Source organism: Canis lupus, chromosome 8 (genome assembly GCF_003254725.2).
Source record: "Canis lupus dingo isolate Sandy chromosome 8, ASM325472v2, whole genome shotgun sequence".
NCBI classification, from domain to species: Eukaryota; Metazoa; Chordata; class Mammalia; order Carnivora; family Canidae; genus Canis; species Canis lupus.
The window spans coordinates 68,526,301-68,551,079 of record NC_064250.1 but is presented as its reverse complement, the minus strand read 5'-3'; the positions used below and the strand labels follow the sequence as shown (position 1 = coordinate 68,551,079).

Here is a 24,779-nt window from a genome sequence, read left to right as displayed (position 1 = left end):
CAGATCTGTTTTCTTACTGTTAAGTTCTGAGAGTTCTTTACACATTCTGAAGACAAGGCTTTATGATGTGCAAATGTTTTCTCCAAATTTGTTTCTCATCTTTCACTCTCCTAGCATCGTTTTTTTACAGAGTAACAGTTTTTTAATTTTAAGTTCTATTTGTTTTGTTTTATGTTCTACAGAGGGTGCTTTTGCTGTTACTCATGCAGACCATTTACCTAACCTAGTGGTCATGAAGACTGCTGCAGGTTCTCTTGCGGCAGTTTCCCAGCTGGACATTTAGATTTAGAATCCATTTAGAGGTACCTTGGTACAAAGTGTGAGGACTGGGCCAAAGTCCATTTTTTTTGCGTATCGATGTCTGATTGTTCCAACTCCGTTTGTTGACAAGATAGTACTTTTTTCACTGAATTGCCTTTGCCAGACATCAACTGACAACTGATTTCTGGACTTTCCATATAAGTGTCCAACATCTCCACAAGTCATCTTGAAAAACCCCCAGGCAGGCTTGTTGGTACTGCATACATGGCTCATGAAAACTAAGAACTCGACAAGGAACAGTGATAGGGTCCTTGACTCATCTATTTTGTGGTGTAGGCTGTGGAGTATGTAACCCTTTCTCTCTGCAGGTTGGACTGCACATGGAATATTGAGATTAGTTTTTGCTGTCACAATATGAGAGGTACTGGCAACCTGAAAGCATTCTGGAAGGGAGACTGAGTTGATGAGGCCAGCAAAGATCCTAACACAGGAAGACAGGCCGAGGAAAACGGGGCGTCTTGCCTGGAGAGATAAATAGAGAATAAGAACACCTGCCCTGGGCCTCTGAGCTCCTTGGAAAGAAAGAATCCCCCCTTCATGTGATCCCTAGGAGAGGATGAGGGCCAGTGGCTACAATCAGGCACTGTGCTAGGTACCAGGAATCCAGAGATGGACAAGATAAGTTTTTGCTTTCAGGAGGGGGGAGCCACAGGGACAACTATTTTGGTTTGACAAAGGTCACCCAGCAAATTGTAGGAGACTGGATAAAATGACTTGTTTTGCCTTTTATTTTGTGTGATTGCCAAAGATGGCCTAATAGCTCTATTTTCAACAAATGACTCATTCTGTCTTTGGGTTTAATGGCCAAATGAAGGTACTGAGGTCATGTGACAGCAAGAGATCTGCTCAAGGTCTCAAGTAGAGACCTTGCTTGCACAAACTGAGTTTGGAAACCAAGCCTCCCGATGCTTAAACCAGGATTCCTTTTTACTATCTGTTAAAATTCTTAATCAGCACTATGCTGAAGAATAAATAACTGAATGCTTTCTTCTTGCAAATCCTGTCTCCAGGGTTCTTCTGACCCTTTAGGTTTTCAGTGTCACAGGCTGTCTCAGAGGCCTTTAAAAGAGAAAAGGATCCTCCACTTTGAAATGTCAACCCTTGTTTTCAATGACAAGATGAGAAAAAAAAAATCATATCAAATCAGACAGGTATTTTCTGAAGATGTTATTTCTGCTCTGAGCTGCTTCTGGGTCACCTACTGCTCTAATTATGCTGGAAGTAAACCTGGCTTTCATGAGATTCAGGATATGGCTGGAGGAAAAAGTTGTCAAGACTACTTAAGATCATCAGTGCTCACACTGGGCTCAGAGCATTCCAGGAATTCATTGATTCATTCCATAATTCATTCCGCTGGTTAACCACAAACACAGACATCACTGACTGCTTTAGTCCTACTAATATACTCAGGACAGGAAAGACAGGAAAATAGTTAACACTTTGGTTTAAGGCCAGGCCCCCCCTCCCTGAGCTCTTCACGTGAGCAGCATGGAACAGAAGAGAGGCAGGACTCGAGGTTCCTAGCCCCACTTTTTTCCTTCTAAGGTGGGCTCACTACAGAGAGAAGCAGTAACTCCAGTGCTTTCCAGCTGACAGAGTTCTGGTGAGAATCAGTGGAGATGACGGGTGGGCAAAGTGCCTGGCAAACTGAGAAGCACGGTACCCAGGTGAGAGATTTATTCATTTAACAAACATGTTTGGGCTCTTTCAAATGACGTGCACCATGCTGAATACTAAGAATAACCAGTTAAATAAAATATATCCCACATTCAAGAAGACAATGAGATGTGGCAAGTCTGATGATGAGAACACTGCAGGATGGGAGGCCCGGTAGAGGGGGAGCCCTCACTGTTCTGGGCAGGAAGGAAAGATGACTGTGACGATGGCCATGAGCAGAGGATTAGAGCAGGAGAGAGAGAGTATACTAGGTTCCAGAAGATTTCTCAGTCTCCTTATTTTACTTAATATTTGACATTATTTGTGGAGTGGGCACTGATTTTATGACGACCCTTTCCGCATTACAAAGCAGTTGGCTTCAACCTCCCACAATGCAGAGCCCCCACCGCAGAGTGATCCAACCCCAACATCAATGGTGCCAGGCTGAGAAAGCCTGTTGTGAAGGAAACTGAGGCCCATAGAGGAGAAGCAACTAGTTCGAAAGGCTGTAGTCAGTTAGCAACAGGGCTGAGACCTGAACGCAGGTGGCCTGTGACCCAGGACCCGAGACAGGGTTCCCAGGTTACATAGCTATGGGTCTGCAGCTGGGCAGCACAGGAGAGGAGCTTGGAGGGCGACGGGGCTGCTGATGGGACAAGAAGAACTCAAGTGTCCGTGGAGGAGCACCGCCACCAGACAGAGCCATGAGTAAGGAAGGCAGAAGGAAAGGGGGGACAGGAAGAAGCAAAGGAAGGAAGTGGGCAGCCGTCGTCTATTTCTGCTCTCTGACAGAGCACCCTCTAACATTTCTATAACGAGCTGGTTTCATGTCCAATCATCACAACTAGTGAAGTGGGTGAAGCAAAAATTAACATTCTTACTTTCCGGAGCCTAGAAGAGTGAAGTGCTTTACCCAAGGCTCCAGAGTTTTGCAGACAGGCAAAACTCCATGCTAAAGACTCTTTCAGGTGGTAGGTGTCTCCCACCAGCCCGAGCCCAGACCCCTGTTCCTTGACTTGCCTGCAGTCCATGGAGGCAGGACGAGTGTCTCTGAAGGGACTTTTGTGTGAGCTCAAAGGAGAAACTGGGTGCAGGAGAGCAAGGCCTCAAAAGCTAAGAAGCTGAGGTAGGAACACAGAGGCACTGCAGTGCTGAGCTCCACTCTCTGGGTCTCAGGATCAGGGCTCTAACTTCAGGTGGGTCACCTGGCTCCTCTGGGCATCCCTGCCTGTCCTGAGAGCCAAAGAGCCATAAGATCGCCTTTAGGAGCACTCCATGCTCTAAAGATGAAATCTATTCTATTTTAAAATTCTCTTGTCCCGAAGCCAATGATACTACTTTCAAGCATAGCCAACAAAAACCATTACTAGGAGGACAGCTGAGATAGCTTAGTTCCTTGGTCTAGGCTGACAGGAAATAAAATTATTCTGCTAATGAATTAATTTTCAAAAAACTGAAATCCTTAAGAAATTTTTGTCCAAGTTTTGAGCAGTTCTGCAGATGACTGATTTAATTCCCTCTCATGCTAACACTTCTGCTACGAATGATGCACTTATGCACTGTCGTGTGTTGAGTGGCAGCAGTGATCCCACAGATGCATGTGGCAGGGTACGACAGAGGGAGCACTGGGTGGGACAGCAGGACACAACTACACCTGCTCTAGGGTCCCAGGCAGATCAGTCACCTTTCAGGGCCTCAGTCCCCTGATCTTTCACATGAGGGACTGGATGCACAGGCCACTGGAGCACGTCCACCACTGAGTCCCCAGAACTATTCTAAACCTCGTCTGAGTCTCGGTGTCTTCATTTCTACTCTGCTAACGAAGATTAAATAAAGCAATGAACAGGAAAGGTTCTTGAAAAGTAGAACACTTCACTTGCCAGAGAAGCTTGTCAGGGAGGTGTGACGCTGAGCACTTTGCTTTATTAATACTACCAATGGCCATTTGCTCTGAGGCTGGCTGACTCCTGCGCAGGGGCCCAGAGCACCGGTCCTTAACTAAGGAAGCACACTCACTGGTGTGGCAGGAAAGGCCCCACACAGACCGCACTGCAAGTACTGGCTGTGCGTGTCAACATCTGCAGGAGTCACATTGCTCCCCACCACAAAGCCAGAGTTAGCCCTGTGGCATCATTCTCACTAACTTATACAGTCATGGGGTCTTCTCGGCCAAGAGGGGAATTATATTCCATATGACCCTGGGTGTGCATCCTCCAAGCAATGGCCATCATCTGACACTCATTTCCTAGCCTGCAGCACTCTCTCCAATCAACTTCCGGTGAATTCCACTTCCATTTCATCAGTCTGGATCTAGCTAATAACAGAGTTCAGGATTTAAAAATAAAATAAAAATATCCCATCATCCAGGCCTGGAATCAAGGCATTTGTTTTTCACACATGCCACTAAAATCTTTCCAATATTAACAACAGACACCCAGGTCTGCTGGGCTCTACCCTGAGTGTCCACGCATGCAGCACTCCAGTGGAAACTTCTCAAAGCCACTGGTCTTGAAGTCACCTATTAGACAGTGACCCAATACACCTTCTCCCTTTGCTGGAGCCTCAAGGAGCTTATAAACTGTTGCTCCTCACAAAACACTTCACCTCTTGTTAGTAACACCCCGCCTCTACTCCCACACAATCTCCATCTTTTTCTAACATTGAGCTCAGTGACAGGAAATGTGCCCTTGATCAAGATTCTGCCTAAACTGATTCAGAAGGGATACACCGGGGAGCCCTGCAAGGGGCCTACGGAGGAGGGACAGACTCCCTGCCCCGCCCCCCACCCATCTGTGTCTATCACAGCAGGTATGTTCTCTGGGAAACCCTTGTGTGGCTGCCCAAGTCCAGAACGTCTGCAGGGCGAGGCTGGAGAGGTGGACTGCAGGGGGCAGTTTAAAGGGCTGGGCGAGTGGGGGCGGGGTCTGCAGAGCTCATCTCTGCAGCCCCAGGCTGAATGTGCCCAACTCCTGTTTATTTTCCTGCAGACTTTAGACTTGGTCAAAGCTCTCTGAACACTTTTAATGTGGGATTCTGGAGCAAGGGGTGGTTGTTGTTTTGTATGTTTTGTATGTGTTTAAGCAAAATCTCTGTTTGAGAAATGTTACATGTCATGAAAAATTAAAATATTTTAAAAGATCTCCCTCCAATCCCAGGTCCCCCAGCTGGAGGAAACTAGAGGCATACCTTGAGAGGTACTGCAGGTTCAGTGCCAGGCCACTGCAATAAAGTGAATACTGCAATAAAGTAAGTAAAATGAAGTTTTGGTTTCCCAGTGTCCATACAAGTTATGTTTACACTCTACTGTAGTCCAGCAAGTGTCCAGGAGCACTGTGTCAAGAAGAACAATGTATATATCTTAATTAAAAATATTTTAATGCTGGGCAGCCCCGGTGGCACAGCGGTTTATCGTCGCCTGCAGCCTGGGGTGTGATCCTGGAGACTCGGGATTGAGTCCCACGTCGGGCTTCCTGTATGGAGCTTGCTTCTCCCTCTGCCTGTCTCTCTGCCCCTCTCTCTCTGTCTCTATGAATAAATAAAATCTTAAAAAATATATATTTTAATGCTAAAAAATGCTAACCATTATCTCAGTTTTCAGCGACTTATAATCACAGATCATGATCGCAGATCACCATAACAAATGTAATAATGAAAAAGTTTGAAATATTGTGATAATTACCAAAACGTGAAGCTCTTGAAAAAACGGCACCAACAGACTTGTTGGATGCAAAGTGGCCATAACCATTCATTTTGGAAAAACAACCTGCAGTATCTGGGAACCGCAACAAGACGAGTGTGCCTGTACTGGGTACTAGGTACTCCCTTTCATGTACCTTCTTTCCCAACCATCCCTTGCACATTCAAGTATGTGTGTGCATCCCAGCCACTTTTCTTCCCTCACAGGGGCACATACTATACATCCTGCTCCATACCTGAGGTGCACAGATGGGTTTTGGGAATCTATATAACCCCTGAAACCATATGTAATGCTGTAGTTTGAACATTCTTAGGGGACTATATTAATAACTTCCATAATTTCTCAGAGGTGCTTCTGATCTCCAAGAAGAGACCTTCCTACCACAAAAAAGCATACAAATTGCCCCCAGTCGAGGGCCTGCTCCTGAAGCACTGTCATGGCATCCTCGCCCTGATAAGAGATCACTGAGCCCACACATGAGGAGGTTTCAGGAGGCAGCATCTCCACTGTGCTCTTGCTAGTAACAGAGAAATCTGGAGCAATTTGCAGGGTATTTGGAAGCTTCCAGTATCAATGCAAATGTAATACAGAGCACTGCATAAATCTGGGAATTCTGTTTGGCCAGGTACCCTGAAGTCTATTTGCTAAACACAACAATGTAATAGATGTCTATGAGTCACTTTCTAGATCTCAGTTCCCTGGGACTCTGGAGCCACACTGTCTTATCCCACAGCCTCAAGCCACACATGACAAGGAGAGCTCTTGAAATGTAGCTACTCCTAACAAAGAAATGATGTTGACATAAAAGACATACCAGACTTCAAAGACTTAGTACAAAAGAGTCAGACAATATAGCTCATCAATAATTGTTCCATTAATTACATGTCGAAATTACACTATTTTGGATATAGTTACTACATTATTAAAATTAACTTTATCTGTTTTTACTTTTCTTAAGAGGGCTACTACTAAATATTTACAATTCCACACATGGCTAGCATGTGTGGCTTGTGCTATGTCTCTGTTGGACAGCAGTGGCCTATGTTTCTCCATCAGTGAGTACTCAAGTCCCACCTTATGAAATGTTCTATTCTTCGCAATCAGAAGCAAAGCTTTCATATGGAATTTTCTAAGTCAGGCATTATAACTGGCACACAAAAAAGCAGTTCACCAAAAATACCAGGGAAAATACATTAAGTCAGATGAATTTACTTATGAGGTCTAAGTTCATGGTGAAATCTGTTTGGTAATACACGTAGATAAAATTGAAAATATCACATCGAGGATATACCTCTAATACAATCTCTTTTTAAAGGCACTTATTGAGCTCCTACTGTGTGCCGGGGTCTTCACATTTATCATCATGATTTCCATTAAACACGAGAGGACTGAGGCTAGTGGCTCAAGACTACTCACTCAGCAAGTGCAGGCCTCCTTGAACCCAGGTCTGCATACTACAGCGCGCTTGGCCTCATCATTCCTTTGGCTGACATTCTGCCTTTTTAATGTTTGCATCACACTTTACAGTTTACAAAGTACTTTCAGATATATTATAACCTTCAATTATCCAAACTATTCTGTGAATTAGACATGGAGGTTATGAATCACCATACTCACAGGAGGGTATTACAAGCTCCCAGGGGGAAGAACTTGCCCTATGTCTCACAGTTAAGTAGAGTATAATCTTACACCAGGAGTTCTGAAAAAAAGTTCGTTTATCTTTTCAAAAGTTTCCTCTCTGCTCTATTAAACATAACTTTTTCTTTTAATTAATACTGACTGCTTTCCTGGTCTCAGAGTTCAATGGAACAACAGAAGGAGAGCCTTTGTTGTCAATAATTATGTTCATATTCAATGATAATGCAACTATTTGTAGATACATATTACTGTATATTATACATTCTTACAATATTAATGTAGTAATAATACCCTGACATTATAGCATGCTATTATATTATTATATCCACTATTTTGTTTGCATGGGACCTCCTATGGTATCATACCAATTTGAAAGAGGAAGAAACTGAGGCATAAAACGACTTATGGATGAAATAAAAACACAGGTAGAAAAGGTAATGAAGAGTGAACGGAGAAGCATCGAGCAGAGAAATCTTTCCTCTTGGTCCTTAATGTCCCAGGGAAGGCATCTGGCCACACTTTGGTGCAGACTAGGGAAATGTAAAAGCAAAAGGACAAGAAGATCCATAAAAAGGCTTAATTTCTTGGGAGTGAATTGTATTCATTGTGTGGGAGTCAGGTTTTGTTTTGTTTTATTGTTTTGCTGTTTGTCTAGAATTTTCTGAAGAGCTCATGAGCGGCCACCCTCTACTCTCTCTGTGCCCTAATGCCTCAAGTCAAACCGTGGGGAAAACAATGAGAAACAGAAGCAATGTGAATCCAAGAGGAGCAGGTGTAGCCTGAGTGCAGCCCAGATCAAGGCCGGTCTAGCCAAGAGGGGGAGGATGTGGGCAGAGGAGTAACCGTCCAGTGGATTATGACCAAGGAGTAAGGAGTTCTGAAGAGAAAAAAGTACAGTAATTTTCAAAGTGCTCAAAACCAAGCAGGACAGAGAAAGCAGAGAAACCAACAGAGCTTATGAGAGTCCGTAGCGGGGAGCAAAGTGCCTGCAACATGACCACTGTGTCCTGAGGCATCCAGCACGTTGTCGAAGCGCCAGAGCAAGTGTGCACAGGGGCAGAAGCCAGCAAGGTCCAGAGCGAGGCCACAGGGTCGGCTGCACCGCCACAGAGAAGAGCTGGGCTAAGATGCCAGCAGAGTCCAGGCAAGGAAACCACTGACCTCAGTGTGGGGCACGGGCCACACCACAGCTGTTTCTTTGGAACTTTCTTATGTGGGGTTTACTGGACACGTCAGCAGCTATTCTTTTACTTGTACTGTGCACCCAAGTTACTCATTTGATTTCAAGTTCCACCTTATGAAGCCTAACAAGCATTGTTGTAATTAGAATATGACTGAACTTCATCTAAACCAACAGTGGGAAAGTCAGAAAATCTGCAATTACGGGGTAGGCGAGGAACCTTGTTTAAACAGTGTTTATCATCTGCGAGTTCTCCAAAAAGCTGGACTGTTCTTCACCGTCTGTTTTCCCTTCATGTCTCATGCTTAGTTGGTGTCCTAGTTAAGAACTACTTTCTTCTCTAGACTGTGCAGGGGCCAGATTCTTGATATATTCAAAAGAACTCAAAGGAAGTCATAAAAGTAACAAGAACCTAAAACCTGTCAGTGAATTTCTAATCCTTGTGGGTAAACACATATTCTTTCTTGACAGCATCTCTCTCTCTCTCACACACACACACACACAAACATGCACGCACGTGAAATCTCAAGGCACACAGGACCTGAAGTTGTACTTGAGACCATCCCAGACAGCTTCTCACCCAAGCTGTGGCCTCTGTGAGTGCTTAAGGATCTCAGTGGAAGTCTGAGTATTATTTGAGCTTTTTGTTATGAGTTACCATGACTTTCTCAATTATTAAAACTAGATTATTAAAAGGAAAAATGTTTATTAAAGGGGCAAAGGGGCAGGTGACGTGTGAACAGGTCAAAGCCCTGCTCGCCATGTTTACAGAAGTGACTTAAGACTCAGCCCTGGGGGTCACAACCACATGGGCATTAAAGGGGCGCCGTGCCCACTGGCCTCTGTCCCTTGCCTCTGCCCTTTGATACGCCAGGTCAGGGTGTCTGCAGCCCAGCAAAGTGGGTAAGATCTGCCCAGAGAACAGCTTTTTAGGTCAGTTTGTCTGAAACCTGCCATATTAGCTTTGCCCATGCTTAGCGATTCTCTCCACTTGCCACAACTTCTTCAATTTCTGGTTTCTTCTGCTAACTGTACAGGGCATGCTCAGTGTGGTGCTTTATTAAATGGACAGGGCTGGTCGCCAGTGTCTCTGGCTCCCTTGGCAGATGTCCGGGGTCCAGGATTCAGCTCTCCATCTGCAGGCATCCTGTCAAGGGCTGATTTCTGCACAGCCTTTCCTGGTCTATGCTTTCCCCTTGCTGGGCCAGGGAAGAAAGGCAACAGAATCGGATCAGTAGAGGTGAGTTCTAGTCCTGGCTCTTCTATTAACTTCCATGGTGACCATGACCAAGTTCTGGCCCTTTCTAGGTTTGTTCTCTCATCTGTAAAAGGGAAGTAATTTCTAACTAGCTGTGTGTGGTGCTAATTAAGTAATATGTTGTAAATACAGCTCTGGGCACTTCATAGCTGAATCAACAGAAACTATCCCCACTGTATGCTAAGGTCTAGCTCTGAATGAATAAAAAGAGAAAGTATATATCGCCTGGACAGAGAGGGTGTTCAGTATCACCTCTCTTTCCTACTGGAAATGCCTCAAGGACCCTGACAAATGTGCTACAGGGAAGTGAGAATTAAACACCATGTCCAAACAAGTGTCTCCTGGAGCACTAAACCAGGGGTTACTTAGGGGGTTCTGCTGGTTCTCACACTGCCTATTATTCTTCAAAGAGTTCACCCCAGGCCTTCACCAGGCTGTCCCTCGGATGTGGTCTTGAGTACCCCTGACAGCCTCCTTTCTTTCTTCTAAAGGTACCTGATCACTCAGCTCAGGCTCATGTAACAAAACACCAGACTGGGAGGCTTAGGAGCAGAAATATACTTTCTCACAGCTCTAGAGGCTGGAAGTCCAAGGTCAAAGTGCTGGCAGGGCTGATTTCCCCTGAGACCTCTCTCCTTGGCATGCCACCTCGTCCCCGTGTCCTCTGCCCTCTTCTCTGTGTGTGAGCACTCCTGGCATCTCTTCTTCTAAGGATACCAATCCTATTGGATCAGGGCCCCACCCGTATCACCTCATTTAACCTTAACTACCTACTTATCTCCAAATACAGTCACACTGGGGGTTAGGGGCTTCAACCTATGAATTTGAAGGGACACAATTCAGTCCATAACAGGGTCCTATACCATGGTCCTTGGTTAAACATCCAGATGGAATACAAAATTGCGAATGTGGTCTGGGGATTCTGAAGATGGAAAGGATGGTCACCTCTCTGGAGGGATAAGTGATACAAGTTTTAATCTGCTTTTTATTTACCTTGCATAGTCTTGTATGTTATTTGGGATTCTCTATGTTGTGACAGACACTAATGAAGAAAAATGGAATTTATTAGTTCAGATAATGCAAAAAAAAAAAAAAAAAAAAAAAAAAAGGCTCCCGAATAAGCCTGGCTTCAGCAGAGCTGAGTGCCTGAAGCACAAGTGCAAGGACACCTTGAGACCTCCACTTCTTTCGACATTACTGACCTCTGCCTCCCGCTCTGTTGGCTTCATTCTCAGATACTTTTTCCCCACATGCTGGCTGCCAGGGACTCGAGGCCTTCTTGTTCCTGACAGCTCTTGATCCCAGAAAACCAAACCAAACCAAACCAAACCCAGCATCTTTCCTAACAGTCCTAGGCTGAGTGCCATGGAGAACTCTTGGATAACAGACCTATTCTCACACCAATCCCCACGGCCAGAAGACTCAGTCATGATCACGTGCCTCGCCAAAGCAGGGGTGAGGGGCTAGGCACACACATCACATGGCCAGACTGCGGGGGGTGCAATGTTGGCTCCCCTCCCCTGGACCCCTCCTTTCTAAACAGGCTGCTGGCAAAACACAGTTTCTCTGTAGGAGGAACAGTGCACTATTCCAACAGTAGTGATCTAAGACGTTATCCGACCGCCTCTCTCTTCTTTTAAGTTTTAGATCTTTGTGCAACATCTTACCCTATTAGAATGATCTCAAACTCATATCTGTCTCTTTTGGTCAACTGCTAAAAAACAAAGGACTTATTTGAAGTAGGTAAAGAATGCCCTCAACTCTCCTTCCATCAGTAGGAACTGCAGTGGTATGCAAACTTGCAGTAAGTTTCTCTTCCTGACAGTCTTTAAAAAGAGGAAACATCAAGAGTAATTACATCAAGAGTGTGATACATTAGAAATTCCTTTAAAAAACACACACGCAGATGGGCACATCTGAGGGAATGAGCAGTGTTAAAAAAAAAATCCCAACAACAATAACAACAAAACCAACACATGCATGCTGTTGAATGAAATTTACCATTTTGGAACTGTCCAAAAAATTTCTTGCTGCCAGGGACATGTCAGGAAAACACAAAATAAACTGCCTTAGCAGTCCAACTTGGGGTGCAACAGAGTGAATGAGAGAAACATGGTTCCTGATTTTCCAACTGAGTGATTTCATTAAACTCCAAAAATATAAACACTAGTAAAAACACAATTCAGAAGGAAAATTCAAGGAGCAAAGTATCATGTTTTAAAGAAGTTTCACTGTATGTCAGTTGGATCTCAAATAAAACTGAAAGAAAAAAAAAAAAAAACAAAACGAAGTTGTTACATACCAGTTACAGAACCCAGAGACACAGAAGGCAAAATCCACTCATTCACCAACTGTTAATTGCCCTTCAAATAGCTGGTAGATGCTGTGCTAATAAGGTACTTGGACAGAAATGATTTGGTAAATAACAATTAAAAACTATGAGTTTCATCCAGTATTTCTGCAACTATAATCACACTTCTCCTCATAATGATCCCATTTTATAGGTAGGGCAAGTGAGATCCCAAAGAAAAAATTAATAGCCAATAAGAGCAGGAGCCTAAATTCATACTCACATGAGACTTCTTTTAACTTCTTCTACTTAGGGATTTTGCCCTGAAGACTCTCTCTTTCCTCCCATTTCTAATTCCCAGGCTCTGAATCTCTGCTATATCAGGATTTTCCAGAGTGTCAACTAAAAATCAAGTGTTAGGCAATAAACATTCCTTCACTAAATATATGTGGGAAAGTCAGGGGTGAAACTCCCACACACCTCACCCTCACCCCACAGGACTTCTCAGAGCTTTTGTGCTACTGTGTGCTGGGCTTTCTCCAGGGGAGCTGGCACATGGTTTTTCTCAAACAACCAACCACGGGACTTTTTTTCTGTTCCCCATGAAGCCTCTTGTACGATTAAGATGGTGGTTAAGGGCAGCCCGGGTGGCTCAGCGGATTAGCGCCGTCTTCAGCCCAGGGTGTGATCCTGGAGACCCGGGATCGAGTCCCACGTCAGGCTCCCTGATGAAGCCTGCTTCTCTCTCTGCCTGTGTCTGTGCTCTCTCTCTGTGTGTCTCTCCTAAATAAATAAATAAAATCTTAAAAAAATAATAAAAAGATGGCAGTTAAAAGCACAGGTCCCTAGGGATCCCTGGGTGGCGCAGCGGTTTAGCGCCTGCCTTTGGCCCAGGGCGCGATCCTGGAGACCCGGGATCGAATCCCACGTCGGGCTCCCAGTGCATGGAGCCTGCTTCTCCCTCTGCCTATGTCTCTGCCTCTCTCTCTCCCTCTCTCTGTGTGACTATCATAAATAAATAAAAGTAAAAAAAAAAAAAAAAAAAAAAAAAAAAAAAAAAAAAGCACAGGTCCCAGAGCCCGATGATCTCAGGTTCAGATGCCAGCTCTATGTGATGCTGCTTACGTGATGCAGCTGGTGTATGCCTTGGTTTTTGTTATCTGTGAAACAGCGGCCACGTCCCAGGATCCTTGCAAGGACAATGGTACATGCGTTTATGCATATGAAGTGTCGAGCAGGTTGTAATGTTCAGTTAAGGCTCAACAGATGTGACATGTTCATTTTGTCCACAAAACAGTATATAAGAAAAGTATCACTAGAGTACCTGACGGATTTTCCTTGTTTTATGAAATCAGGGCTGGAGGCAGCTATGAAATGACAAAATGAGCACTGGTTTTTTGGTTAGAAGATTCAGATCCAATTTCCAGCTTTGCCACCTAAGCACATGTCTGATGTTGGGAGAGCACTCTGGCCTCTCAGAATCTACTGGGTGCTTCTGAGGGGACCAGTAATGGGAACACCCAGCCCACAGGCCTGCTGCGAAAATGAGGGGCAACATCTGGGCGGCCAGCAGTACATGCGTGTGATCTTGTATAGGAATCAGGACGAGTCAGAAACATTTCATTTAAATACGTAAGGGCATTTTAAGCATCACATGCATTTTTAATAGCTCAAAGCCTCGTGTAAATCCCTACAGTTTTGAAAATCTACCACCCAGTGCTTTTAGGCCTTCCTGCTGATCTACTGCCTGGACCAATTCTGCCCATTCGAAAGCACTGCTCACTGGACTCAGTAATTCTTTCCAAATCCTAATCACACTTTCATGCTACAAAGTGAACAGACATCAAAAAGGCAGCAACTGTCCTCTTTCCCGCCATTTCCCCTTCCAGGATCTTTAACCATGACTGGTGTATGACAGGAGGTTAAAGAAAAAGGTAATAATAAAAGTGAATAAAAGGTGCAGAGAAGGCACGATGCACCCAGCTCTGCTCCAGGGACAGGTGGGATGCACTGGATCCAACATTCTTTCTGCCTTCAAGTAACCCTTGCTCTAGTTGAGAAAATAAGACTGAGAAAGATTAAATATCAGATTACATATGATGGGCCGAATGCTGTTACAGGAGTTTAGAAAAATTTCTGTGGATAAAGAGCTCAGAAAAGGAAGTGTGCATGCTGAGTTTCGAAGGACTTCATGGGCAGACAAAAAGGCTTTGTGAAGAGGAAGCAAGGTGGTGTGTGCAGATCCATGGCCAAGCTGGAACGTTCCCTGAGGCAGAAGGAAGGTTCCTGGGAGCTGAGCTTTAAGAGAGCATGCAGTCAGACCATGGAGGGCTCCATACGCAGAAGATAAGAGGAGCGGGGCTGGCAATGGACAGAGTTCTAGAATAACCTGATCCCCAAAGTAGGAGGACATATTCCTCTCAGTCTCCATCAGTCTTGAAGCAAGCTGTACTGAAGTCTTCAGTCAGGGCTGAGATGAGTTGATCCTCACTTGGTTTATACCAGGGATCTGATTATCATGAATGTCCTAACCAACACCAGGAAAACAAACAACGTTATCACCTGAAGCAAAATGTGTCTACCATCGTCTACCTTGGGATCTCTACATCCCTCACTCTTCAATAAGCTGGAGAATAATAAAAGCATGCAGTCTTCACTCTACGACTTTGGAAGGGCTCCAAGTTTCTGACTATGGAAACATCCTCTCTCCAGGAAAAGGAATTTCCTCAGTGAGTACAAACACTTCTTTAAATGAGAGTCTGATGTCCTGATCATCATAAAAGATTCTAACCACACAGTCTTACCATTTCCTCATCTCCCTCAAGAGGGCTCTATCTTGACCTAATACATGGCTTCTGAACTTGTGCATCCAGTGAAAGATGGAGACCAGAGCACAACTTGTGAATGCTTGGGAGGGAGCCCTGGAGGGGATGCCAACCATCCTGCCCCTGGTTCTTTCCTGGCACTCCTGGTGTGTGGCCTGCACACCAGTGGCCAAGAGGTGATCTTCGAAGATGGAGGAGCTCCAAGGTTCCATGTTTTCTCCAGGGCTCTGCAAGGAAACCCAGGTTATCTTTTTCTTTTCCATCACTTGTGCTGATGAAGATAGAGGGAGGCTAGTGGCAAAGAATGCACAGCAAGATCAAACCTGGCATTCCACAGGCTCTGAACTGGCTGGAGTGAAAACATTCCCCTCACTTGTAAACAAGTCCAGAATGAATTCCTGACAGCTATGCAGTTCCCAAACCCAAGAAAGACCGTGATCCAGCAGGAGTCTAGTTCAGATTGAATGCTATAGTCTGCGCTAGGTGCATACACTGAACACACCTGGATTCATGAGTTCTAATGCATATGTAACAGCATGTTTCTGTGTCCTGTACTCTCCACCTTCCAAAGCTCCCACCCATATGGCCATCGTCTTATTCTCTCTGAACTACCTCTCTGTAAACAAAATATTATTTCTATTTTTTTTTGGGGGGGGGACTAAATCCCAGTGAAGGTAAGTGACTTATTCAATGTAACACAATTATCACTAGATCTGAGGGTTTACAGATGCCCAAGTTCAAGCTCTTCCTGCAAACTCTAACTGGGAGTGTGCATCAGAATCACCGGCAGAGCCACACATGGTGCACACACTGAGGTTCCATGTCGGGATATCTGGACTCAGTGAGGCTTAGGTGCAGCCTGGGCCCGTGTTTAGATCTTGATGGGCCCTCCCAGTTGAGAACCATCACACAAAATCCTCAACTTGAGGATTTTCAGGAGCTTCTCCTGATGTCCAAGAGAACAGAACCTTCCACCCAACGAATCCCGTCATATGTGCAACAGCACCTTCTTGTTGGAAAGGTGCTCACCACTGTGTTCTTGTAATTTACCTAGGCCTCCCCACCCAATGGAAGAGCCCTCACACATCATACCTGTCCAATACAGCCCATATTAACTCAACAGACATTTATTTCTTACAGCAGGCTCTAGAAATAACGAGATACAGCACAGAGGGCTGCAAAACAATACATACTAGGCTATGGACAGAGTATACAGGTACTGGGGGAATGTCCACACTGGGAGTGGGCTCTGGCCATGCTATCCTAATTAGACAGAAAGTACCAGAGTCTCAGTCTGTCAACTGCAAGGGACAAATTAATCTCTCAGACCAAGGAGTCTGCATGTGGACCAAGCCAGGGTCCAAGCACATAGCTGATGAGTCACATCATGGTTGGTTCGCTGTGGCATAAACATTTCAACAACCAGGGTTATCTTCCAAAGCCTAATTCCTGGCACTCTGAGTCTGCACTCTCAAGGAGGGGGTTAGTTTAGAGGTGCTCCAGGCCTTTTTCCTGGCTCCTGTACAGTTTCTAGTCCAGGATAAGGGTCTGCTTTGCTACTTAAGGGAAGTTAAAGGAATTAATTTATTGAGTTTCTACTAGGGCACCCTGTCTGATGCTTCACGTCAGTAATGCACTTTAATCAACACCATAACTCTGGTAGGTGGGCCCCCTATTTTACAGACAGGCAAACCAGAGCACAAGGGCCGAAGGAACTTGCTCAAGGTAGCAAGACTAGTGGAGAGACAAAGGTGCCAGCACCGCTTCCTATGAATGTCACATACACCCTGAAGGTCCGCCAAGTAGTGAACTTCAGGGCAGAGAAGTCCCCAGTCATGAGGAAAAGACAAAGCTGACTTGTTATGCTGAGGAGAAAAATCTCCCGTCCTTAGGTTTCACCAGCCAAAGTGTGGCTGGGAGCGCACAGTATATCCACTCCTACATCTCTGCCCCTCCACTTCTCCACGCCCTTCCCTTATTTTCATCCAGACCCTGCACTTCTCTTCGGACTCACTCAAGAGCTACCTCCTCCTGAAGGTCCCCCTCAACTCTCCATATAGCAAAACCGCATCCTCCTCCTGCCCACATGCCTCATCAGGGTCCCTAAGGAATTTATTTTACTTTTCAGTGTTTATTTGTCTTTGGCTACCTCACCCCATACTTCTGGTGTTGGTTCAGCACCTTTTCAGGACAGTAAATTTCTGCAGGAAGGTCTAAAGATTACATATATTTGCAGTTTCCACTACAGTTTATATTTAGTAAGTGTTTAGGCAGTGTTTTTTCAGTGAATGGTTACCCTAACTGCAAAAAGGCCCTTCCTCCTTCCAAAAGACATACATAGAGTGTTTAGAACCCACACAGTTGGGAGATCCTTTTGCAAGTATCCTAAGTAGCCGGCAAGAATCCTCCAAATCCAGGTTTGTATCCTTTTCCAGGGCGCATTCCTTGGGGGAAATGAGTCCAGTTAAATTCTTTCCTCTCAGTGTTATTCTGCTGTTGTTTAACGTAAGAGGTTATGACTATGCTAAGCAATAAGAAATGGGGAATGGGGGGATCCCTGGGTGGCTCAGTGGTTTAGCGCCTGCCTTTGGCCCAGGGCATGATCCTGGAGTCCTGGGATCGAGTCTCGCTTCGGGCTCCCTGCGTGGAGCCTGCTTCTCCCTCTGCCTGTGTCTCTGCCTCTCTCTCTCTCTCTCTCTCTGTGTCTATCATGAATTAATAAATAAAATCTTAAAAAAAGAAAAAGAAATGGGGAATGGAAATCAGGACTGTTTAAAAAATAACATCTGAGCCAGTTAAATGTTAACTGATTAAGCTTCTACTGATTCCAAAATATAACATACAAACATTATAGCAAAATTTGGCCATTTATACACCTTCTTTCCTATATATTATCCTCAAAGTAGCCCCTTTCCTATACATGAAGTAACCAAGGCCTAGAGAAATAAAGTGACTTGCCCAAGGTCACAGTTTTTAAGTTTATATTATACAAACTGAAACCAAGCCTCTGGGTTCCAGATCCACCACACTACCTCTCTCTGAGCAAAACTCCACAGTAAATGTAACACTTATTTAATAATGGAGGATAGATTGATATTTTTAAATATGTCTGCTTTGCCATCCTTACAGCTAAATTATTTCCCAAAATAACATTTTGCTTGTGGCTAGTCAAACACCAGTCAAAACCGTCAAGTCATTGCAATCTATCTGTCCTTCCCCTCTCCTGCTCTCCATTTCTCTCCTGAACTCTGCCACTTCTTCCAACCAGTGCTCTGGCTACCACCTACTGAAGACCCACACGGTTGTGCATTCTAACAGATGCTGGGTGGCCACAGATAGCGTGATCATAAGCTCCTCTTAGGGATTGTGATTTAAGTAATTAAAAATCTTTTAATGCCTACTATATCAATCTTGTGGGCATTTACCAATCACTCCTAACAGTTGGTAGTGATGACTGAGATATGCTCCCTGACTCCCAAGAGTGCAAACTGCAGGGCAGAACAGTGTGAAAGAAACACCGCTGTATGATTACCCTGCAGGAAGCGCCAGAGAGAGATGGGCAGGAGAGCCAAGGGAGGCAGGACAAGGGGTCGGTCTATTCCACCCTAGGTGAGGGATCCTCTATTCTCCTTCTGTTCTCCCCTTTGCCACAGACATGGAGGTGCGCAGGAGCCAGACACTACAACAGGCTCCAGGCCTGCAGGAGAGACTCAGGAAGGTGTGGCAGCTCAAAGACAAGAGGTCAGTGCACAGGATGGCATTCCAGGCACAGAGCATCTGGAAGATGAACCGAACTGAAACTGAATAGACCTCCTCACCAGGTGACTTCAGGCAACTTACCCAACCCCTCTAAGTGTCTGCTCTCATTTCTTTCATTCATTTAACAAGTATTTATTAGACACCTACCATGGGCAAGGTACTAGGGATACAGTAACAAACAAAAGTAGATTTTTACTTTTATTTTTAAAAAATATCTTATTCATGAGAGATACACAGAGAGGCAGAAGCAGACTCCCTGCAGGGGGCCTGATGTGGGACTCGATCCCAGGACCCCGGGATCATGACCTTAGCCAAAGGCAGACGCCCAACCAATGAGGCACCCAGACTCCCCCAAAAATATATTTTTAAAACCCCACCTCGTAGCACTTACATTCTGCTAAAGGAAGACAAACAATAAACAGGTATAAAATTCAAATCCACAGTATATAGACGGCAGTATGTGATCTGATGAAAAAATAAAGCAGAGTCAGGGGGAAAGGGAATACCCCAAGAGAGGTCAGGGCCACAGCTGAGCAAAGAGCCAGGAAATGAGGAAGCAAACCACGTGGGCATCTGGAGGCAGAGGCCGGGGGAGGGGATGCCTGGTGTGCTCAAGAACAGTACGAGGCCAGTGTGACAGAGGGCGGGCGTGAAGGACACAGGACTCTGTTGGAGATGGAATATGGTGGCAGCAGCAGGGCCAGGCTGAGCAGACCCTTTCAAGATTCCCCAAGAGCTGGGGCATGTGCAGGCAGGCGGGAAGCCATTGGAAGGTTCTGAGCACAGGACTAATAAAACTTGCCCTGACATTTTAAGAAGAGAAACAAGTGAAGAACCGGGAGCAGGAAGACAAGGCAGACAGGATGCTGGGAGGCCGGTTACAACGCCACTGCGCTGAGTTGGATACGAGATGGTGTCAGCATGGACCAGGCTGGTGGCATGGAGATGCTGGGAAATGGTGGGACTCTGGGCATACTTTGAGGTACAGCTGACAGAACTCCCCTTGACGGCTCAGACATGGAGCGTAGGAGAAAGAAAGGAGTCAGGGATGGCTGAGCAGCCAAAAGGAAGGCCAGGCTGTGGACACGTGAGGAAGGAATGGCTTAGGAAAGAACTGGGGAACAGTGTGAGATGTGTTAAGTTTGAGATGCCTGGTAGACTTCCAGACAGCAACGCCAACCAGGCAGCTGAAGACATGGGACCAGTCTGGGGAAAGGCTGGGGTGGGAGGTATACATTTTGGGGTCATCTGTATCCCTGAGCTCCTGTCGTCATTGATGGTAATGTGGCTTGGGGTAACCATGGGCTAAGCAACTAGTGGTGCGTGGGCCACAACTATCCAGTCTTGTGCCTTCCCCATCCCCCATCTCCTATTGATGAGCAAGCAAGCTTGCTCACTGCAGTGTGACAGTCACTGTACCTAAACACCTCTCTCTTCAAGGGACCACAGGGCTCAGGAAATGCAAGGGGCTCGACACTGGGTGGGCTCGACATTGGGTGGGCTGTCCTGGCTTCCAAACTTCAGGTCTTCCCTCATACCACTCATTTTGACTTATTTCCATAATCCAGTGAAAGAGAAAGGAAAGTTAAAACTTTTCCCAAGAGTAAATGTAAATCTGAATAAAGAAAGAACTAGCTGGAGTTTGAACCTCAATTTTATTTAAAAATAAAATAAAACAGACTCGGAGTAGTGACTTCTCATTTTCATGTGACTGACACATTCCAACTGTGGATTTTAGATCTTGGAGTTGGTATGCCACATTCCTTCTAGAAATAAATCAGAATAAGTATCAGGAATCCTGAGAAACAGTGGATTCTGATTTGGGTTCCATTCTCCCTTGTGAGATCATAGAGCCAAAAATCACATTTAAAAATGTTGATTCTGGGGATGGCAGGGAATGTAGTCACCATTCTGGGTCTAGAAGGGGAAGGAAAACCACACAGTGTCCCATGAAGCTGTCTCCAGGGGTGCTCAGAAGGCAGCCTCTGAGGTATGGAGTAACTAAATGTTTACTAAACTATGAATTCAGTACACTTCTCATGTAAGAAGTTTTTTTGAAAAGGTAAAAACAGAGGTGAAGTGGGTCTACCACAACAGCCAGCAGAATAGCTTGCCTGGTGCTAGAACAATACAGTCCTGAAGTCAATGGCAGGCAAAATAAATACCCTAGCTGTCTGGAAAATGCTGGCCCAACTACTCAAGCTCTCAGGATTCTGCAACTGTGTGGGTTTGGCCCCGGCAAATCATTACAATCGTCAGCACGTTCTAGAGTGAGATCATCTGCAGAGATTCCTTATGAAATGTGATCGGCGTTCTCCGGCACTCCCGCAACTGGGGTGTGCTGAGGACACTTCACATTTTTCTCAAGAGGTCAGCTGTCAGCTTTTCGACATGCTCTTCTGAAGTAGCCCACTCAACGGGCACCCTGGTACCAATATCAGGCCTGCACCAAGCTAGCTTGCTTGTTTTTCCTCCCTTATTAAATCCCCTGAAAACAAACTCTGTCAACTGCTTACCTATTAAGGCCTTACTGTGTGTCAAACAGTTTTAGGCACAAAGGGAGACAAAGTTAAAAACCCAGGAGACCTGGAAGCTCTCAAGGAACTCTGTCCATGTTAAAATCAGACTTCTTTTTAAAATGAATGTGGCCCTTGTGCTCTCGCGGTTGGGGTGTGTGCATGGAGGAGTTTGTGCACTCATGGGCCTGTGAACACGTGTGCAGAGGCTGATGGCGCTGACCCGGGTCCTCTGCCAGTATGCTCATGTAGAAAGAACGATATAATGTATAAAGTAAGTTCATGTCATCTCATTTAATTCTAATAGCATTCTAGACTTTCTTACAGAAAATTCATACAGAAAATTGAGACTAAAAGAAGATCAAGAAACTTGCCAAGTCCCCACAAGCCACACATGGGAGAACCTGGGTTATAAACCGATGCCCCTACCCTCACCCGTCCCCAGGAGGAGGGGCTGTTGGGGTGAGTGATCATGGCTATAGTTTAACCTCCCACGTTGCTTCTGGTCCACCTGCCTGAACTTGAACTACAGCTTCTGGCTCTGGATTTCTTTCCTGCCTGTACCCCCTTGCCTTTGCCTCCAACTTCCCATCTCCATAATGACAGTCTGTCGGTTTTCTCCAAGCCCATGGTTCTGAAAGTCTGGTCTCCAGACCTACAGCATCAGAATCACCTGTGGACTTGCTAGAAATGCAGAACCTCAAGCCAACCCCAGACCTACTGGATCTGAGCCTCTGGGAGTGGGGCCTGCAATCTGGGCTTTCCTGGACATTCCAGGTGATTCTACTGAAGGCTACAGCTTGAGCACCACCCTGACCTACACTGACCTACACTGACCAGGCTAGCTCCCTGAGAGTGCCTGTGTGGGCCCATCATGATCACTTGGCCTCCACACATGTAAATCCCAGGACTAAAGAAGAAAGCGATTTGTCCAGCACATGCAGCAGTCACAAAATGCAATCATTCCCAACAAAGTTCTTGAGGACCAGCTTAGGGAAAGCTGGAAGCATAGGTAACAGACTTCCCCTTTCTGGTCTACTTTCTGCAGCTGGCCCCACTTTCTCTGTTCGGCACTGCAGTGGCCTTCAACCTGACCCCCTTCCCACTCATCAGACCCAGTCTGTGGGCTAGGAGCTCACCAAAGTGGGAACAGGCTTGTTGATACTTATCCCTCTTGCCTAACTGGGAAAGGAGGTGAACAGCTCCACACTCTGCTCAAGACAATTAGTTAAGGCTTACTCCATCTAGAATAAATGCTTACAATAAGATATGAACCTCACAACTATATTACTTTCTACAATCCCCAAAACTCCTTTCTCAGACGGATCAGAAAAGCTAATTTTCAAATTGGGATTAGAACCCGGGACTCCCAACTCCCTCTCTATGGACCTATCTACTGTAACACATCAAGCATAAAACAAATTCCTGTTAGTTATCTAATCAAGCTAAAATAAAACAGTAAGTCCTGGTCATTGTATAAGGGCACGGGCCCATGTCACCAGAGCATACTGCCACAAGGAAAGAATGTCCTTTTCATAAGCCCGGTCCATTAGAAATCATGCAGAGACACTCTCTTAAACAAAGGATAACTTCCTAGATCCAAAGCTCCAAGTTTACAGGAAGGGCGAGGGACAATCTTTATAGCCTGCTTTTCTTCATGCAGATCTGGGGATCCTCTCATCTACTCCCTTGATTTTGCTTAAAAGGTCTCTAATTTCTTTCTAGAAATAATGAAAGGTGGTTATTCTATTATCATTTTAATGTCTATTGCAGCACCGTTCTTCGGAGGGAACAAAAAAGGCCTGTAGAGACAGAACTGAGGTCCCCACACAATCACCCCCTTGCCAATCGATATGGTATTTACACTCTGTTCTAAAATATACCGAAATTCCATTTGAGAAACGAGAGGCTGCCGGAGGTTAGGAGCAGACACACACATACACACTCTCTTCCATATGTTCCAAAAGGTGGAAATATGCACACGAATGATCAGATCACCCTCCCATTCCGCCTCCTTTATTTTCATTTCTTAGAAACTATCTCCGTTGGAACATCCCTTCCCACATTCATACCCAGAGACAGATCCGTGGAGAGGAGATGGAGGAAAGAGAAGGAATAAGATTCACAAAAGACTAATTTGGAGCATTGATAATTACAGCAGCTGAAGAGCTAACGAAAGCAGAGAAGGACCCTGTAACAAAACACCATCAGGGCACTTCCCAGGAAACTGCCCAGGCACAAGATTACTATTAACAATGAGGAAAAAAATCAGAGCCAAAATCAAATCTCAACTAAGCAGGCAGACTTACAGAATTTTTCACCTTCACTGCTACGATTAGCATTTTTTTTAAAAGAGCACTAGACTCCGTGAGTTTGACAAAGGAAGAAAAACAAAAGATAGCAAGAGACTCATTCTAGATAAACAGTTGCTATTCTGCATTCATAACTCTACACCAGCCACAGCAGCTCGAATGAGGCACAAGGTGGGGTCCTCAGCAAATTTACACACGATCAAACCAATTATCCACGCTGCACTTGTGCATGCAGTAAACACCCTCGACCTGCACCACCTCTCTGCTTCCCACCCCCAAAACCGAGATCGACCCCACCAAATGCAGAAAAGAACCCTTTTTTGGGTGAGAACCAGCTAGAGCCTAAGCTGTCATTACACAGCAAAAACCTAGCGAGAACAAAAACCCAGCAGCAGACTGATGTAGGAAGCCCAGAACGTACCTGAATTCTTCAAATGCAAACATGACCTAGTCAGAGACAATTTCCTTAGATTGTCTGGTAGCCTTTTTGGTTCGGAGGACAACCATTTAGTCAGTCAGATGGTGCAAAGTGCAGAAAAAAGAGGCGGGGTTTCCACACCCCCCCAATATTCTGAAGTAAAAGGCTTTCTGCAGACAGGGGCCTGCAGCCTCCAGCTCCGCCAGCTGCTGACAAGCGGCAGCTAACAGGGGAGGCAGCTAGAGGACCATGTGATCATTCCAGCAAGTCTGATTAATGCAGTGTATGCTTAGGCTCCAGGCTGGGAACTGGATTAGCCCAGAGAAATAAGTCGAACCCCTGGGCATGCCTGGCATCCTGGGTGAATCACATATACGTTCCCCACCCCACCCCCCCACCCCCCACACACACCCAGCCAGAAATTTGCAGGTTGGGAAATGGGAGGCCAAGGCCTAAAGGAATGTCACCAGCTCCACGGTGACCTGCCCATTACCCCATCTTGGGTGGCTGCTGCTGTCACCATCAGGTATGGCCAGTGTGGTCAGTGAACAGGACAGAGTGTTACTCATGTTACTGAAAATTCCGCAGAATTCCACTATTGAGCATTTGTTCAGCACAAATGCATAAACTGCTTCAGAACCACAGAAGTCACATTCTATACTTACCACTTTACCATGAACAACATGACCTTCTAGGTCAACTGTGATGACTGATCTCATTTACTTAACTATTCATTTATTGAGTGTCTAGTGTGTACCAGGCTCTTATCAATTCCTTGAGGTACAAAAATTACCATAACAATTTCAGAACAGAAGTTAAGAAAAAGGAAAAGAGACGTCAGAGAAGAAAGAAAGAAAGAAAGAAAGAAAGAAAGAAAGAAAGAAAGAAAGAAAGAAAGAAAAGAAAGAA

The 24,779-nt window shown here is 45.2% G+C and overlaps 1 protein-coding gene across 3 annotated transcripts in view; it reads right to left on the bottom strand.

Moving 5' to 3' along the window:
* EVL (Enah/Vasp-like) overlaps positions 1 to 24,779 on the bottom strand; it is a 141,475-nt gene that overhangs the window by 84,829 nt on the left and 31,867 nt on the right. For 2 of the 3 annotated variants that reach the window (XM_025444125.3, XM_025444128.3), the window contains exon 1: positions 23,874 to 24,090. The exons of the other annotated variant lie outside the window; for it this stretch is intronic. In XM_025444125.3, the coding sequence (XP_025299910.1) occupies positions 23,874 to 23,896 (23 nt within the window). In that variant the 5' untranslated portion in view covers positions 23,897 to 24,090. Of the gene's footprint in view, positions 1 to 23,873; positions 24,091 to 24,779 lie in introns of those variants that run through there. 3 annotated transcript variants of the gene reach the window in all.